Genomic DNA, 20527 nt, shown 5'->3' on the forward strand with positions numbered 1-20527 from the left:
CATTATGCCACAAAGAGGAAAAGGGATGAGAGTTTCCAAACTCCTCCTAGTTTAACCCCCAACATTATGTCACAAATGAGCAGTGCCCTTATACACATTATGCCACACAGTAATGTCCCTTAGACAATATGCCCCACGATAGCCTTCCCTTCCTCCTTATGCCTCGCTTTCTCAGGACAGGGACACATCAGGATTATCTGGGCAGGATACGTAATTTTTGGCCAAATTGGAAAAATATAATCCAGTGTGTAAACCCGACTGTGCACTCTCATGTGTTGTCCATAATATTTTATGGCTGGCCGTGCAGATATCAACAATGTCCCTGCTGTGGGACTGGACTGTGGAATGATGTCATGACATTTCTCCCAGTCCCAGCAGACACTGTGAGAGCTGGGAGAGGGTATGGAGACAACAGGGCAGGTAGCAGCATCATTGCTTGTGGTAAACTATATTAGTAGCGGTGCGTCCGGCCGAGAAGGTGTCAGGTGCACCCTTTTGGTTATGCATAGCAGCAGTGATGACCAGTTCCACCCAAAAGGCATCTGTGTTTTTTTTTTGTGCCAGCGCTTTGCCCTACTTATGACCCTAAAGATTAAAATTCAGGAAACGACTGCATCTGTGGCTAGGAGGGTAACTGGAACAGCACCCTGCAGCCAGTATCATTACTGCAGCTCTACCCAGAATGGCACGCTGCAGCTGTACTGGTTCTAAGGGCGTGACCATTATAGGGTGCAGTGCCGCCTTGTTAGGGGACTGTTTAAGGGGATAAAGGGAAATTTATAATACAAATAAAAAAAATGCTTTGAACGGCAAATATGTGCGTCTTTTTATACTATTGCCATGTTACTAATCCATCTGAACAGACTATTCGTCTGAATGTTAAATACTCTCTGGCACCAGGGTTCTCCTCTGGTTTACACAATAAATGGCCGCGATACAAGGAAATCCATTGTCACTCTGTACAGGCTGCTTCTGTAAACGTCCATAATCACTTTCAGAACAATCACAGCCACCGTTATCTTTTCAACAACATGGAGCATTTTACGGTACTTATGTATTATCTGGGCTCCCATGTTAAATGCACCCCATTTTTCCATACCCCTACTATCCAACTACGCATGGAGTTGATTTTATATAGTGTGGCGAGCGCAGCGAGCCACCGTGCCCGAAGCGTGGCGAGCGCAGCGAGCCCCGCGAGGGGATGCGGTCTCATAAGAAAAACGGGAGCCCAGATATTACATAAGTACCCATTTTACTGCTTGTAAACAAACATAATCATGTCATTCCTGTGCATCAACATGCTGTCGCTGTATCTGTACATGCCGGCAGGCCGCTGGGAAATACGCTGAGACAGATTATACAAAATGCAAACTTTGTTAAACAAACAAAAAAACACATGTGCAAGCTGTTTCATCAAGCGTGCTGGAAGATGGCAACTGACACTGATCCAGACTCACGGATCACAGTTTAACCCTTTGAGTGCCAACGCTGGTGTGAGAGATCCTCAAAATATCCACTAAAATGCCAGCGTTGCTCACAGCGACTCAGGGTTCGCAAGCACGCACTATAACTCATAATTTACCCCAAAGTCCAGGGACTCAATTTTTAGAATGGACGGGTCCCATGGGGACCTCGGATTGGATAGGCAGCATCTGACAGCGGGCGCCTGGGCCAGTATATGGCTGCTACGGCAGCAGCAGTCTCAGTGCAGCAAGAGATAGCGGCAGCGCATGAGGCACTAGTAGGAAGGGCAGCGCCTGGCGTGGAGGAAGGAGTCCAGCAGCAGTCTTGGCAGCCCCAGCGCTGGCATCTACTAATAATCACAACACCTAGGCAGCAGCAGTACGGGAACACTGCTTGCTCCTGTACTGTTACTTCATTAGTAGATGCCAGCACTGGGGCTGCTGAGACCAGGAGCTGAAGGTCAGGAAAACCCCTATGGCAGAGAGCATGTTAAACCCCTATGGCAAAGAGCATGTTAAACCCATATGGCAATGGGCAGGTTAAACCATGGCAATGAGCCCAAGCAGGTTAACTCCATGGCAATGAGCATGGTAACCCCATGGCAATGAGCATTTACACCTGGCAGAGCATGTTAATGCCATGGCAAAGAGCATGCAACCCATAGCAATGAGCATGATGTAAGCGGAATTTATGTGGCATAATATGTAATAGGCTATACAGCGTGTGGTATTATATGTAATAGGTATTACGGTGTGTGACATAATGTGTAATGTATAATAAACATTACGGTATAAATTTTTGGCGTGTGCTGTCCCTATTTCCAGATTACTGTATGTCTTTTCTACTATATGTCTATCTTGCTTTATGTGGGTGGGCCAAATGATACTCTCCCCACCCCAATCCACAACAGCTACAGTGAGGAGCTCCCATATCAATGTTTGCTTACCAAAAACAAATAGACTTGTGCCTGCCCTCGGCTCAGGACATATGCCATGTGGGGGAGAGGAGGCTTATGTAAGTGCTATGCTGGGTGGAAGGGTAGAGGAGGCTTTATTCTGTCGGGACCCAGAAAAGGTCAGGTAGGACCCCGATTTTTGTAAGTGAGGGGTCCCAGGGACCCTCAAATTTTAGGTTTTCATGAACACTGGCTACTGTTATTTTCGTATAAATAACTACAAATACAGCCAAGTCAATCAATTGAAGTTTAGTTAAATGTTGCGTCCAAAAAAAGAACAGTCACTGTGAGCGATGCATTTTTTGCACATATTTTTAGGATTGCTCACAGCAACTTTTTTACTCAAAGGGTTCTTGTTGAAGACAAAGTTGAAAATTACATAAACCCACACAATTGGGACTATGTAGTATAGCGGTGTCTTTTACACACACACGCACACGCACACACACGCGCGTGCGTAAAGGACGACTACCCAGGATTAAGACACTATTTCCATCACAGACAGTCATGAGGAATTTAAGGATTAAGCTCCCTCCACCCCTAAATCCTCCTCCTTCCTACAGTATGTGTGCTGGGGCAGCGTCACAAGGACTCTGTATGCTGCTCCGAGTCAATTAGAATTACCCCCCTGGTGTAGAATATCTATGTCTTGTAATGTACTATCATGTATGAATGATTAGGTTTTGTGGTGCATCGTGTTCCAGCTGTGCTGCGACACATGCGCTTGTATGTAAATGTATGTTTTTTGCTACCTTTATGGAAATTTCAATCAAATATATACAGTATAATCACCTATCATGTCAGGGTCTGTGCATTGTCTATGTATGGCCCTACAGAATGAACTCATCTGCGCAAGGTTAAAGTAATCCACAACCCATGACCTGTTGGTGGTACTCGTGGAGTGGAGATGGGAAACACTGTTGTGGTTGAATTCATTTTCATTTGCCACTTGTTTGTTAAACCATGAAACTTGATGATTTTCTAAAGCCCCACATCAGAATCAGCTTTATTGGCCAGGTATACTAGCAGCATATACTAGGAATTAGATTTGGATTGCTTGGTAGGAACAAGTAAACAGTGACAGTACAGATGTATATAACATGTACAGATATGCACTAGATGTATCCTGATGAGGGACAGACATGGGAACATATTTACTGAGCTGTACAGCACCCAGGCAGTCATTCATCGGCACCACTTGGTGATTGCAACAGCCAGATTGGTAACAAGTAAAAAATAGTACAGATATGGAACACTACAGGGTAGACAAGGGGTACATATTTGGCTGGGTGGCACAGATCGTAGGAAGCCATCAGTGGTGCTATCTTGAGGGGGGGGGGGCAATGGTGCTCTCTGCAACTCTATGGGCAGTATTCAATGAGGCGTATTCGCCATGTTTCACGGCAAATTTGTGCTATTTTCGCATTGGAAGGTGATTTTTTTTGTGTCAGAAAGTGCACTTTTTGCTGTCTGCGAACAGTGAATGACGGACAATTTGCCGTCTGATAGTCTCCGCAATTCACTGTGATTTTTAATGGGTTTTTCAATGTCATTCGCCGTGAGTGTATTCAGTGAGAAGATGGCAAATTGCTTTCGAAGTGATTTTCGCCGTGTGTCACCGTGTACCAATTGCCATCTTTTCATGGTGAACTGGAATGTGAACTTTTAAAATAAAGGTGTTTTTTTTTTAATTTGGTGTAAAAAAAAAAAATCAGGAATTTTTTTTATCTGATGGGGCATGCTATTTTTATTTAATTTAAAAAAAAATATATTTTTTTTTTTACACATAACAGCCAGCAGGGGGCCGGGAGCCGCTCATTACATATTCATATATTCACTGCTCCCGATCATTACATATGCACGATCGGGAGCAGTGTTAGCAGCTCCTACCAGGTCCCCTGCTAGCTCTCCCGGGGGGCAGCTTGTGCTGCTTGGGTCCCGGTGAGCCCTCCTTCCCCCTACATACATTCTGGGGCAGGCAGGGAGACTTCCAACTCCATGCCTGCCGCCGTCCACCGCAGGGGTCAAGATTCGCCATCAGGTTCCGGTGGGCGGAGCATCGTGATGGCCGCATTTTAGAAAGCTCTCCAGCTCCCACACCAAAAATCCTCATCCATCCACCCTCTACCCTCGCGAAAAAAGGGAAAACACACCAGCATCAGATAGAGGAAAGTCTGACCTCTCTAACAAGAGGTCTACTGAACAGATACGAGCTGAATAGCCACCGGAGCCTGGCCTACACGTTCTGAGGCCTCAACACAGACAGAGACGCCATTACCGCCGGCGCCTAAAGAAATACCAATACCCCGAGGCGAACCCTCCCCACCCGGTGCCTCCCTGCAGCAGCCGTGAGAAGCCGCCGAAGACATCGACGAGACGCTGCCGGAGCACTCTGAGCGGCGCCCACAAACATCAAACAAGCGGGGACCGCGGCGCGCACGTGAGAGACCGGATGGAGCGGTCAGAACGACGCTGCAGAGACGCCAGCGGTCTCCACATACCGGCCGGTGACGCTGGTTAACACCTTGAGGAGAAGCCTGCACCTGGTCTGGCCGTCCACATCGCCGCTACACAGGACGCGGCAGGACCTCGCTCCGGAAAAGTGAAGGGGCGCCTTCACCCAGGTCTGAGTGAGTACAACTGCCCAGCACAAAACTGCCAAGTGACGCAGAACCCCCTGGACGACCCGAGACGGGGGGAGAGGGTGCTGGGACTGCATAGGGGAGGCCGGTACAAAAGCCTGGCTCTCAGGTGCGGTGCCTGAAAGACCGCGAAGTGCACAACTAACTGATCAAGACACTGGGCGCCCTCACTCCAAATAGCACGCCAGCCTTGTGAACTGCCTTGACAAGTCCAGCGCCCTTCTCCCGCTGCACGTTCCCCCCTGCCACCAACTCCACAACCTGCACAAGGTGACCAAAATTGTCTCCAGAGACGGAGATAGATACCCCATACAGCACTGAACATCAGACTTGCTATAAACCCAGTGACTTAATACACCTACAATAAACCCAGACCCACTGGAGGACAGACAAAACTACTGCCTCCCTATCTCCGCTGTACTCCTACAGACATCCAACATCTTGCTTGCCACTGTAAAGTAACCGAGCTGAGACAATATCAGACAGAAACCAAGATAAATTCAGAGGACAAACCCTGTACATTAATTCAAAACAGCCCCATAAACGATAAAACATTTGATCCAACAAGCTCAATTGTGTCCAATACCTTTACCACTCTCTTCTCCCTGCCCTATTCCCCCTCTTAATATATAATGCACAATGTACCATTGATGTTGGGGTCTGTACCTTTATTGCGTGCTGTGTGACCAGAAAAACACATTGGGTTATAGCCTGCACACCACTACCATCTAGTGGTCAACTAGCAACGGTGCATCTGCTTTAGCCACAGCTAACAACAGACCTTCTGTTTCCTTTATAATTCTGTGTGTTGTACCACCAGGACACCCATATAGAAGCACCATAACCAACATCTTGGGCTCCTCTACAATACTGAATCACTTACTCACCCTTTAAAGAAACGCATACACTGGTAAAATAAAATGTAGCAAATGACTTGCTGGCAGTCCAATGTTCCACTGAACATCATGCCAATTTACATGAGTGCCACAATATGTTCGCTGATGTAAGAGAGGATCCAAACTAGCCTACTAGCAATCAAACCTACAAGCTCTCGTTCTCTAGTGTATGGACAAATTCATACAGAAACCATATCACATACCTCAAAATATGGTTAAACCAAACAAACCAGGCCCCAAACCACAGCTCAAAAACCCACTGGCCCAACAAACCACTACCACGGAAGAACCACAATCTCCGCCTCCAGGACCAGAACCTACCTCAGTACAATCTGATTCCCCTACCCCAGAAATGTCATTCTTCCAACAACTGAAAAAAAAACTGGACACTATGCAAGCCTCTACAGATGCAAAGTTGAACTCTATTCAAACATCTTTGGACTCAATTGTCTCCAAGATCGACAAAAACACAAAACGCATAGTAGATCTAGAAACCAGAACAAGTGACTTGGAGGACACTACACTCTCCCTCCAAAACACAATAGACCCCATCTCAGCGGCACTGGAAGAAATGGCGCTTAAAATAGATCAACTGGAGAATCGCAACAGAAGGTGTAATCTACGGTTTGTGGGAATTCCCGAATCAATTAAGGGAGGGGACCTACAAGATTTACTGAGCGTAGACCTAACACCCAATGGAACCATTCAAATTGAACGCTCACATCGCATAGGACCGGAAAGGACACCAAATACTTCAAAGCCCAGACAGGTCATAGCAAAATTCCTGGATTTTAGAGACAAAGAAAATGTCCTTCGCCTCTACAGGAAATCCCGCACACTAACACTCAGAGAATTTCCTGTGCTGATATTTCAGGATTTCTCTGCAGCAGTATCAAACAAGAGAAGAGAATTCAGCCCTATATGCAAATTTCTGTATGAGAACAAATACAAATTCACACTACAGTACCCAGCTAAGCTGAGATTTCTGATAGATGGAAAATCCCTGCTGTTCAATACCCCCCAAGAGGCGAGAGAACAACTCAACCTCCCCCCAAACGACTGAAATACTCATGGCACAATTGTAATTCAAATATACAATGATTTAACCGACTGGGGCACAAGGGTTTATTTCTGACCCTGCCCTGTTGGATGTTTCCTTACCAGGAACACATGGTCGGCAGGTTATGGTTAAAGTGTTTCGAAAAATATGTATGCACCTTGGTTAATTGTTTTTATGTTCACCTTGTCTCTCCTACTCTATCCTTCCTTTTTCCCACCTCTCCTTTCTGCTCCTTGCGCTGGATCTCTGGGGCGAAGCTACATGGAAGAAAAACAGGAACATCTAGCTTGCTGGGACCAGATGTCTCCTTCAACACACACAATAGAATTGTCAGATCGACATCGAAAATCAGGTATAGGATAACACACCATACACACCAACAATGACTAACACACTACAAACTAAACGAGACTTCCGCATCCTATCATGGAATGTAGCGGGATTAAACTCGGCTATAAAACGCAAAAAAGTACTAGCACATTTAAAATCTCTTAATGCAGACGTTATCCTTCTACAAGAGACGCATTGGATTGCAGGGCCTTTTGCTAAATTAGCTGGACCCTGGATAGGAGAATGCATCGCAGCACCATATATAAGCAAAAAGCGAGAAGTAGCGATACTCATTCATAAACGCCTGCAGTATGAGATACTAGACACAGACATTGACCCTGACGGACGCTATATACTATTATCCATAAAGATACATGGAGAAATTTTCACTATTATGAATATATATGCTCCCAACTCCCCGAACATTTCCTTTTACACCAAAATATCCAACCTATTATTGGCAAAAAACACACAGAACCTCATAATAGGGGGTGACTATAACCTTACCTACGACTCCTCACTAGATAGATCCCCACCACTCCCACAACGCACCACTAGGAAACGGGATGGACTAACTATATTAACGTCCACACATAATCTAATCGACCCGTGGAGAACACTGCATCACAAGGAGAAAGAATATACATTTTTCTCCCACGTGCACCAACTCGTCACGAGAATTGACCACATACTCATTAGAGACTCCATTCAACCAAGAGTTACGGAGGCAAAAATCGAAAACATATTAATCTCTGACCACGCTCCTATCCATCTAAACATAAACTTCCAAAATCCTATAAACTCGAACTTTACTTGGAAATTCCCTTCTTATCTATACAAACAGGATGACTTTCGCAAATTGCTAGAATCAAAGTGGAGAGAGTACTCTGCAAATAATGACTGTCACAAAACAAACCCTATCCTCTTTTGGTCTGCCTCAAAGGCGGTTATGAGAGGGCATATTATTGCCTACATATCCCGCTGAAGAAAAGAAAGGAGAAATAAACTCCTAAATCTTTCTACAAACCTAAACAAAGCTTATCGAGCTTATGTAGACAGACCAACAGAGGATAACAAAATGGAGTATTCCCGACACAAAACCCTTATGGAAACCTATTTAAACCATGAAGCCCAACTAAAAGTTGACTACAGCAAACAAAAATATTTTAATTGGGGAGGAAAATCTGGTAAATTACTGGCATATATGGTCCGCCATAGGAATAGATATGTAACTCGCCTAAAAACACAAGCAGGTTATGCCACTTCTCATACATATATCGCAAACCAATTCCACACATTCTTCTCAAACTTATACTCCCCACCCCAAGCCCCCTAATCCCCGCTATCTCTTCTCTATGAGGAAGCTGGACTCCCAAGGCTATCGGAAGAGCAGATATCACTCTTAGATGCTGACATATCAGCGGAGGAACTAAGCTCAGCAATAAAAATCCTAAAACTAAACAAATCTCTGGGACCAGATGGGTTCAGTGCAGAGTACTACAAAATCCTAGAACCCGATATAATGCCTACCCTTTTGGAGTTATTTCAGCTTCTCCAGAAAGAACACCCAAATTACCCAGACTTCAATGAAGCACACACCATTTTACTCCCCAAACCAAAAAAAGACATGGAAAAAGTAGACTCCTACCGCCCCATAACACTGCTAAACCAAGACTTTAAACTGCTGGCAAAAATAATGGCGACCCGACTGCAATCTATAATGCCAACCATAATAACACATCACCAACTAGGCTTCACACAAGGCAGACACTCCCTCCAGGGAGTGAGATCTGCAATAGCGGCCATAGCATCTGCTACAGCCAACAATCAAAAGCAGAACATCTTGTTAAGCCTCGACGCAGAAAAGGCATTTGACAAGATAACTTGGGAACACCTGCATGGAGTATTAGAGCATAGACACTTGGCACGAGGTTTGTAAATACCATACGACTTTTTTATGCTAACCTGACCACAAAACTGATAGTTAACGACCTAATTGGGGAACCAGTCTCTCTACATAGAGGCACCCGCCAAGGATGCCCCCTATCACCCCTCCTTTTTAACCTTTCCCTAGACCCCCTGCTACGACTGTTGGATGGCATGCCCGAATTCCATGGAATAAATATTGGCACTAAATCACTCAAAACCCTGGCATTCGCAGACGACCTATTGCTGTTTTTCGGTAATCCCGAGACCAGTCTACAAACTGTGATCTCAAAAATAGAACGGTTCGGATCTGTCTCAGGCTTCTCGATAAATGTACAAAAATCTACAGCCTTATCCCTCTCAAACCAGACTTGCCCCGCCTGGGCAAGACCACTTAAACTAACATGGGCCACAACTAGCATCCCCTACTTGGAAATCCAGCTCCCTAAAAACCTAACCCTACTTTATAAACTTAATATAACGACAATAATAGAAAAAGTTATCTCTGAACTATGTCACTGGCAAGACCTGCAACTATCCTTTCTGGGGCGAGCTCACCTCATAAAAATGATATCATTCCCAAAGCTACTTTACCCCCTCCAACTTCTCCCAATTATACTATCAAACAAAGATGAATCTCAAATCAACAGTGCCTTTAGCAAATTCATATGGTCAGGCAAAAAACCCAAGATGAGCCTAAAAATCCTCCAAAAAAGTAAGAAAGAGGGAGGCATAAACTTCCCACATTTAGCACTATACAACCAAGCGGCAATATGCAGATATATAAAGGACTGGCTAAACTCCACAAACAGTTATGCCAACTCCGCATTAGAGCAGCAGTTACTACCAAATATACATCTCATAGCTTTCCTACATATAGATAAAAGAAACATCTCCCCCTCAATACAAGACAACCCTATCTTGATGTCCACCAGAACAGTATGGTTTAAAATACGTAAAAGCTGGAACTTAAACCCCCCAAAATCCTTACACCTCCCACTTCTACGTAATCCAGCGTTCCAACAGATGGACAAAAATGGGATTATCTTCTATAAAGCATCTCACTAACACTGAAACACTCAAACCTCTCAACATATCTCAGATTGCGAACAAGTACACATTTACCAGTTCACATACACAAGCACAACACTATACACAAGCAGTCCTTAGGGACCTAACAAAGACTATTCTATTCTAACCCACTAGACGCATGCTTTGCACTACCTACCGATACACCCAAACTCATATCTCTCTTCTACTCCACCATTAAAACGCCCCTATTCTCACGAAATCACTCTACAGGTATACATAAATGGATTTAAATCTTCCCACATTTAACCTACCCAGACATACTAGAATCACTACAACAATCTCTACAAAATATGCCAAATATCTCCTATAAAGAAATGACATATAAAATATGTTATAGAAGCTATATTTCCCCATCAAGAGCCGCCCAAATAGGCATCACCCCCTCAACCTCCTGCCCTAAATGCGCCCATACACGTGCAGACCTAAAACACTGCTTATGGGATTGCCCTAAAATACAAGAATTCTGGACAAAAATCACCGACTTTATTAACCACACAATGAAAATTAGGTTCACCAGCTCCCCAGAATGGGCGATCCTAGGGGTTACAAAATCCTACTTACACAATAGCCCAGAGGAAAAAAGAATCCTCTCTATACTTGCTGGAGTGGCTAGAAAATCTATCCTGCAACTATGGCTGTCCCACCTTCCACCCTCCTTACAAATTTTCGAAGATAAACTTTTCATGTTCTTTAAATTGACGTGGCTGGGAAACCACACAAACACCCAACATACCCACGTAAAGTTCCTCAATTTATGGGACAATTACATTAAATCACTCTCCCCAGACGTAACACACCAACTACGCATATGTATACCCCAATAACATGCACACCCCTAACAAATCCAGACGCCTAATCAAAACCGACACAATTTGCCTCAAATCCTGACTGCAGCGGAAGATTCCCAGGTCAAAAACTACTGACATAAGTCCTGTGGTTTCCCCTGGAGACCCAGCGCAACACCTTACCCTCTCTTCACCTTTCTTCCTTCCCCCTTTCTCTCTCTCTCTATTCTCTCTCCCCTTCCCTCCCTCATTATCTCTCAATACTACACATACCACCACTACCCCACACCCCTCCTCTCTCCCATGAATCAACTCTCAAACTCTTCCTTACAACCTCCCCCACTCTTCTACCTTATAACCTAAAACCTTCTAAGTAATCTTAACTATAATCTTTAAAAAATGTTCTCTGTAATGTTTCTGACACAGAAAACTTTTGTGTGAAAGTCAAGACCTGATTTTATCAAAGCGTGTATTTAAACGATTAAGAAATCTTGCACACTACGAATCAACAAAATAGAGAACCAACGCTGATGTGTCATGGTAACAAATGTTTATTAATGTTAAATGATAATTGTTAAATTACAAAAACTCCATTGGTATATGCATGACCTTGGATCACAACTGATTTGTCATGCACAAGTTTGAGTACAAGAACTTTCTGTGGAATTTTCACTACAGGGATGAAACGAAGCTACCAAGAAATTGTAAAAGTGAAAAAATTAACTCTGTTACTTTACATGATGTATTACCTAACGTGTAATGTACTCTTACAACCTTTGTATCCAAAAAGTTTGTAAACAAATAAGAAGTATTACCAAATAAAAATTCATGATTAAAAAAAAAAAAAGATTCGCCATCAGGGGCAGCGAGCCCCTGCGGCATTGAATACTGGGACAGCGAGGGCTGGCAGCGAAGGCTTCGGCCCTCCGGAACACGGCGACAGTGCAGGGAATCCTAAACAGGATTCGCTGCACATGCCGAATTTTGACATTGAATACTGCCCTATGCCGGGGGCCTGCAGCTCCGTCCTCCAGCCTCCTCCTGCTCCGCTCGCCCCTCCGTCTGTCTCCTGCCGTCTCCTCCACCATGCTTCTCTGGGGGCCGAGGATAGCGAGCTCCATGGATGGGAGAACGGAGCTCCAGGTGTATGCGCCCATCCCTGGCCCCCACTAGGCCAGACATCAGCAACCAGTGGTTCTCTAGCTGTTGCGAAACTTCAAAGTCCCATCACGCCTTGCCACAGTTTTGCTATTAGGGAATGCTAAAACTGTGGCAATGCATACTGGGATGTTACCTAGTGTGTACACTCAATATTATTAACAATGCATGCTCCAGCACATCACTAACAACCTCCTCCCGAATATGATCAGACAAGGGACGTCCTCGTTAATGCCATGTATGCACTTGCCAATGCCAGACCACAGTCTGGTCCCCGACACCGCAAATACTGGCGAAGGCGGTGATTCATTTAATGTGTATGGGGCTTTCTAATGAGAGAAACCTGCTTTGGAGTAAAATAAATATATATCTTCATCCTACAGCGGCCTTCTCTGTTAGGCAATGTGTCAGGAGTACATTCTGCCCTTCAGAAGTGGACATGTAGGGAACAAGGTTGTGGCGTTCACACATACAGCCCTGGTATCACTTCTGTCCATACAATGGATAACAGATTTACTAAAAATAAAATCTTAGCTCTGAATGAGCTCCAGTTTTGCCGAAATGCTCTTGAGGTAAGGTGCTTTGAACTTACATGAAAGGCGCAGCACTCAGGATACCTGGCAGCACAATAAGAGCAACAGAACACTGGGCAGAAACAGCACTAGTACAGAAAATAAAACCAGATGAAGTAGAACAGATTTAGAGGAAAATGCACGACATAAACTGAGGATTACACCGTCAGAGGCAGGAACGTGGGGATGTTCAGGGCAATTCAGGGAGAGAGGATGATATCAATACAGTGTTTATCAAACAATACAAGAACAAAAGAAACCAACAACATACAAAGGCAACTTGTGGCTCTCTGGCAGTGAATGAATAAATCCAGGAAGATGTGGAGCAGCGGCATAACCAGGCCCAGCAATTGGGGGAACATAAGGGTACACTTGTACCATGTATTGAAATCCAGAGGAGCTGGGAAGACAAACTGGGATTGGGGGAACTGGAGAGGAAACACAATTTTATTTGCTGGAGAGACACAGGTTAATAGAGCTGATACACGGGCAGCACAGACGGTGTAATGGTTAGCATTACTGCCTCACAGTGCTGAAGTCATGGGTTCAATCCCCACGATGGCCCAAACTGTGTGGAGTTTGTATATTCTCCCCGTGGTTGCGTGGGTTTACTCCGGGTAATCTGGTTTCCTCCCACAATCCAAAAATATACAGGTAGGTTAATTGGCTTCCAACAAAATTAACCCTAGAATGTTTGCGTACATGTGGTAGGGAATATAGATTGTAAGCTCCACTGGGGCAGGGACTGATGTGAATGTTCAAATATTCTCTGTAAAGCGGAATATGTACGCTCTATATAAGAAACTGTTAATAAATTAATGAATTATGATGTTGCGAGACACCGGTGGAAGCTAAGCCTGAAAGACGCGGGAGGGATGTGTGATGGGGGATGCGAGACACAGGTTAGGGTTGAGGCTGGGGGATACAAGGGCTGGATAAAGACATGCGGGTTGGGGGATGCGACTGAATAAGGAGGCTAAGAAGAGGGAGATGAGTGGGTGGGTGACAGAGGTGAGATTAGAGACACATGGATAGCGCTGGAGGGACACGTAATGGATGTGCTGGATTGACACAGGCTGAAGCTAGAACAACACAGATGAGGATGAGGCTGGAGAGACACAGGGAGGATAAGGCTGAGAGGGGAGGGAGGCCCAAAAACAAGTGCTAAGATTTCTGTTGACAGCTGTGGGCGTCAGTGCAGCAATGTGCTCTGTGCCAGCCCAGCCCACCAAGTGCAGAGAGGACAGGGCCTGAGTCCTCAGCTGTACAGACTGCAGGGTGCATGCCCAGAGTATCAAGTAGCGATCATGACTGCAGAATGCCATTCCAGGCACACTACTAGCTATCAGCAAGCACACCCTAGTAACAGCCCTGAAGTGGAGTTTGCCTGGTTGCTTACAGTAATATTGGATTAACTCTAAAAAGCATACTGCCAGGTTAAATGGCTTTGTACACACAAAAAGGGAACATAGGGGCAGATGTATTAAGCCTGGTGAAGTGATAAAGTGGAAGGTAATAACTCACCAGCCAATCAGGTGTGTTTGAAAAATGACAGTTAAGAGTTGATTGGCTGGTGTGTTATCACTTTACAGGGCTTATTACATCTGCCCCATAGTTTGTAAGAGCCATTGGGGCAGGAACGGATGTGAATGACCAAAATACTCTCTTAAAAGTGCTCTGGCATATAGGTCCGGCCTTGTTCGGCATGGTAATGGAGACGTATCCTAACCTTTGCGCTTTGCACCATAGCATCTGACAGATCTTCTATCTCATCTTCACTACTGAACACGCTCTCAAAGTCCTGGTAACTCCACCCATCAAAAAGGATCCGCGGTACTGAAATACAATTGAATAAGAAATATCATATCAAGTACTTAGGCACAGGTTTTAAATGCAATCGACGACTACAATCCGGTTATCAAATTCCTATGACACTGTGGTGAATATTCACGTCGAGCTCCTTTGGAAAAGTTGGCAAGATTCACAAAAGTTTCTAAAAATGACAGTGGAGGCTTTACCCATATCAACCAATAAAATTCTAGTGATAATTTCTAAATTGAATCTTTCAAAATGATGCAATCTGATTGATTGCTATGACCAACATCACCACTTGTCCGTTTTAGAAGCTTTGGGGGGGGTATCCAATCTGGGATTCCGACTGTCGGAACCTTCGGTTACTAGGAAAGTCTTTGAGATTAACCTGCCATCCCTCCTTAGTTCCTTGGCGACCCTTTCTAAATCCTGGCTTGCATTTGATATATCATGGATGGGGCGCATGGCTGCCTTTAAAATGTCTCTCTTACCTAAACTTATGTATATCTTCTGCACAATCCTCTACACTTTTCCGAAAAAAGAGCTTGCTGTATGTAACTCAATCCTGCTCAAATATATTTGGTCCTCTGGACCTCCTAAATTGGCCCGTTCTAGGATGATCCTCCCCAGAGCCAAAGGTGGACTGACCCTCCCAGACATGACCTTCTACCACGACGCCTGTAAATTGGCCCAGATAAAAACGATCTTCGACACGCACTCAGAATGAAGGTGGGTGGGCCCTGAGATATCACATGCACCGATTCCAGTTGATGACCTTTTTAGGATACCTAAACCACTCAGACCTGTTCTCCCCTCGCTTCGCCCCAACCACTCGGGCCTCCATCATGTCATGGGATATCCTGGTCTCCAGACTCCCCTATCCCATTTCACAACTCCCACACGTTTCATTGAAATCTATATCCAAACTGATACCCAATCTCCACCTTGCACGATGGTGGAGTCTAGACTAATGTCTAGACTAAGCGATATTCTGGACGGCCAGCATATGCTCCCCTTTTCTGACCTCCAGCAAAGACTTTCTCCTCCTCATTCTGAAATACTACATTATTTTCAAATTTGCCACTGGTGGAATACCGTCCCTACCCACACTAGTCTGCCAAACAACTTAGCCCCACAAATCTACACTTGTCTTAATTTATTAAACTCCAGAAGGTATGTTATGTTTTGGTACAGAACATTACTAGACCTCCTGAACACCCCTAAATCCAATGCGTAGACAAAGTGGGAAGCTGACCTAGGTATAACCTTCTCAGATGCCCAATGGAGCAAAATCTTTCTCCCCTCTCATTCTATGTCAAAGTGCATGAACCACACTGAGATGAACATAAAAATGATCTACAGGCTATACTTAACCCCGGCTAGACTACACTCCTTCTGGCCCACGTGTTCCCAGTTCTGTTGTTGGAGGCAATGTGGGAATGTTGGTCATATATACCACATATTCTGGTCATGCCCCCTCTTTACTACATATTTGAAGGATGTATTCGACTTAGCAAACCAGGTCCTTGATATAGCTACATCACCTGCTCCCTCAATAGCGCTATTCAATATATTTCCCGACACCGTTATGCCCCAAAAACGCTATGACCTAGGCCACATTTTTATTGCGGCCCGCGCAGCCCTGGCCCAGTGCTGGAAACAAACCGCCCCTCCTATATTGTTAAAAGTTATCCAGAAAATACAATTCAATTACACCATGGAATCACAGGACCTACCCTACTCGAGCTCTGCCTCTTCTCCATTGGTCCGCTGGTTGCTTTGGCACGAATATGTTAGTGAGGGAGCGGGTGCATCACACTTCCCCACACCATCTCAATACGACCCCCTCCAATTTAGCCTTAACGCGAAGCATTCAGACCCTACAAACTCTCCGTGATTAGCTAACCCACCACTACATGATTTATAAATGATTTTTTTTCTGCCCATTTCCTGTATTAACCGCTTCATGATTGACTTTTTACTGTCTCACATGGCCACTATGGAACGATCCTGTATTACTATATTGGACGTTTTGATATTTGATGTTCTTGTTCACATTTACTACAATTTCATTGTGCACAGTATGATGCTATATCTTGTTTGTATTTATACAGAATCTATGTTTACCCCCTCCCTTTTTCTTTATTCTGTACCCTTTCATTTAAAACTGAAATATTTTCAATAAAATATTGATGTTAAAAAAAAAAGATCCGTGGTAACACCTTGAAAAAAATTATTACTTACCAATTTTTGTCCTTTTTGAATTCTTTTTTATGTCTTTTATCCATCCTAAAGAAAATAATCATAAATTGGCATTATTATAGAACAATGCCCAGGGACCACAGTGACTGGCTATGGCAAAAGGAGCGCTGCAGTACAAAACCTGTGTATAACATATATAGTCACACAACAACAATGGAGTGTTAAGTGGCACAGATATCCACCTGCTGGAGAGGAGCGAAGAAGAGGTTTGTTTTTTTCATGAAGCCAATGTCATTTTGCTGGACAGTTGCTATAGTTGAGACTAATCTTTGCCCCAAAGAGGACGCAGAAGCGGTCGGAATGCAGGAGTTCACTAGACCACCATCCCGATTTGTGGCAGGTGACCAGTGATTCCCAACATCAATTGGAATGCAGCACCAGAATCCAGACTACTGGGATGCCAAATGATTAGTAACATGGCAAGGTTAGCATTACGCCTGGGATGTGGGGAAACTATAGTAGGCACTAATGGCAGGAATTAGGGATGGACTGTAAAGGGGGGGGGGTGTTAGGGTCCACCCGCAGGGGTAGGAGGGTTAGGCACTTTGAAGTAACGTTAGGCAGCGAGGTGGTTAGGTTTAGGCTGTGGGGTGCGAGAGTTAGGTTAGGCAATAATGCACAGGGATAGGATCAGCCTGCAAGGAAGAGTGGGGACGGGGGGGTGAGTTTAGTGATGGAGGTTATGCTGCTAGAAGGGAGGGTTAGGGAAAGCAGGGGATGGGTAAGTATACTTTCATGACCCCTGTCTGGATTCCAGCGGTGGTATTCTGATCGCTGGTCAACCTTCCCCAAGTGTGAGATAACAGGGTGGGGGACCCATATTATCACGTAGACGTGTTGCAATTTAGCAACGACTGCTGTATTTGAAGAGACCTGCTTCAGATTTTATAAATAATATGCTCCAACCAATATCTGTAGAAACACAGATGATATTGCTTTATTGCTTTAGTTACTACAATTCTGATTCTATCATTCAAAATGTACAAAAAAAAAATCTATGCTATTTGAAAATAGGAATAATTTACCCCCCTACAGTGTATTTTTATAGGTATTAGCAGTCAATTTGGAAACAGTTGACTCATATATGGTGAATTAGGACCTATATACACCTCTGATCCTGGTTGAAAAAGGAATTCCATTGGACAAATTTTGCTATAAAAAATAAATAAAGTCTGCATCACCTGAAGCTCTGAGATTTATTTACCGTATTACTTCTATTATAGCTGTAGCGAACAGTTCAATCTGCAATAAATGCCAACCTAATTGTGTGTAATGAAAATGGCTAGAGATGCAGGGATGCTAACCTTGATCCACGTCGTGCAGTCCGGTCACCTGGTAAGCCTGCCTGCCTTTTCTTCTGATCTGCAGCCAGACTGGAGAGACCAGTGTGAATTTGGATGCAAATGTTTTAGCAATGTCGTAGCCATGACCGTTCCACTGTGGGCAAAAGAGGGTGCAGCAATAAGTACCCGAGATTAATAAGTGGAAAAGAAGAACTTCACAAAAAAGTCAAGAGGCTTTTGCAAATGCTAACTGCTTGCAGGGTAATTTCGGCATATGGCAACTACTCCCCTGGCTCCAGGGAAGGGAGAGAGATGATCCTATCGGGGTGTGGAAATGCGTTGGCGGAGGTGCCAAGGTGCACGTGGTCAATCAGATTAATATAAAGGAAAAGCTTCTAAAGAAAGCTCAGATGGATAACACACACACACACACACACACACACACACACACTGGGCCTGATTCAGTCATGCTTGCTAAGTTGCATATATGAGGAGCCTAATGGGAAGGTTACTGCTGCCCCGGCAAACATAGCAACAGGGAAAGGAAAGAATGTCACTATGTGGTGCACAAGAAGGTTGACTTAATCTAAAATCTAACTTTTATTAGGATTTTCTAAAATAGTAGCGAAGTATAAGACACAAACATCACAGAACATGAAACAGAGTGACTTTAAAAAGGATAATATATCCTAATAGGTGTGACTGCAATACTTTTCTCCCCTTATTAGACTGGTTTATTAGATGTCTCCACGTCTGTATAAATTCAATCGGTGCCTGGAGACTGTTAAAGCCGAGTCTGCCCACTCTCTCCAAGCTTTATTTAGCTGTATGGAGTGTGCGCCCGCTTGTCAATCAGTGGCGGGTCCCGGGTTGGGGATCCGTTCTCCAGTGCTGCTATGCGGGCGGTGTCCGATGTGAGCTGCCACTATCACATTCAGACCCCCGTTTTGCAGCAACCGCACAGAGCAGCGGATCGCCTCCCGCTGTGGTACAGGTTTAGCCGCGGCGTCTAGGAGTAGTACGCCGGGGGTTAGAGCCCGTTTGACCGGTTCCAGGATAGTGCTGACGTCAGGCACTGCGTTCCTGGCCGGGCGTGTCCAGTGGCGACTGGCACACGCTGGTGAGGCAGAGATGCGGCTGTAGATAATTTACAATAATATATACATTGGTATGGGGGGAAGGGAGTAGGGAGTCACAACACAAGCTCCCCCTGAATCCCCTCTCTACGCTGCGAGCGAATGAGTCCTCTCACACATCCGCTCACTATCCCCCCGCACAGGGGGTGGGCCTGAAGTCACGTGATTTCACCCGCCCCTGAGCAGGTCAGGGAAAACCTGCTTTCCATGGGGCCTGCCCAGCGGTTCTAGGGGTGCGTTCAGCGGTTTTTGTGGGCACATCCATGTAATGCCAGGTGTCCACCTCGGGAACGCCCCCTAGCTGCCAATCACTATTTGAGCACCACAGCAAAATAAAAAAATAAAAATGGTATATATATATGTGTATAATATGGAATCGGTACATCTATCAGAATGAACTTAGGTCTACAGTCATTAGGTAGACCCCATTAGGTCGACTGGCTGGAAGGTCGACCTGATTTAAGGTCGACATGGGCCAAGGTCGACATGACCTAAGGTCGAATTTGCATAAAGGTCGACATGAGGAAGGTCGACTGGTCATAAGGTCGACATGGGTTTTTCACTGTTTTTTGATCCAAATGTCAACACAGTCGACATGGACACAGTTGGCAATGAGAATCGGACCCTCGCTTCGCTCGCAATGCTTCGGGCACGGTGGCTCGCTTCGCTCGCCACAGCTTTAATAACCTCCTCCATGCCCTAGTGGATGGTAGGGCATGAAATACCGCCTGTCGGCACATGTCGGCTCAAAAAACAGTGAAAAACCTCTTGTCGACCTTATGACCAGTCGACCTTCCTCATGTCGACCTTTATGCAAATTCGACCTTAAGTCATGTCGACCTTGGCCCATGTCGACCTTAAGTCAGGTCGACCTTCCTGCCAGTCGACCTAGTGGGGTCGACCTAATGACTGTAGACCTAAGTTCATTCTAATAGATGACCGCTTCCCGTATAATATATATATTTTCTATTCAAGCCAAATGTATACCAAGTATTCTGAACACAAAAGGGATTGATAGCACTGTTTATGTTTGTTGTTTCGGCGCAGGGTAAATTCTGGCTGCTTTATCCCAAATCTAACGCTCTCTGCATGCGTTACATTTGCCCCAACTGATGGCAGCATGGCCCATTTTGAGAACAAATTTGCCCTGCAAC

General features: G+C 44.8%; 1 protein-coding gene across 1 annotated transcript in view; it reads right to left on the reverse strand.

Moving 5' to 3' along the window:
* The window catches only part of CHID1 (chitinase domain containing 1), a 424884-nt gene that overhangs the window by 386396 nt on the left and 17961 nt on the right, over window positions 1-20527 (reverse strand). Inside the window, exons 4-6 of the mRNA XM_083165482.1 lie at window positions 18259-18391; window positions 16937-16981; window positions 14610-14716 (exon numbers count right to left, since the gene is read on the reverse strand). Of these exons, the coding sequence (XP_083021608.1) occupies window positions 14610-14716; window positions 16937-16981; window positions 18259-18391 (285 nt within the window). The remainder of the gene's footprint in view (window positions 1-14609; window positions 14717-16936; window positions 16982-18258; window positions 18392-20527) is intronic.

The sequence above is a fragment of the Crinia signifera genome, chromosome 11 (assembly GCF_055691185.1).
Source record: "Crinia signifera chromosome 11, ASM5569118v1, whole genome shotgun sequence".
Lineage (NCBI taxonomy): Eukaryota > Metazoa > Chordata > Amphibia > Anura > Myobatrachidae > Crinia > Crinia signifera.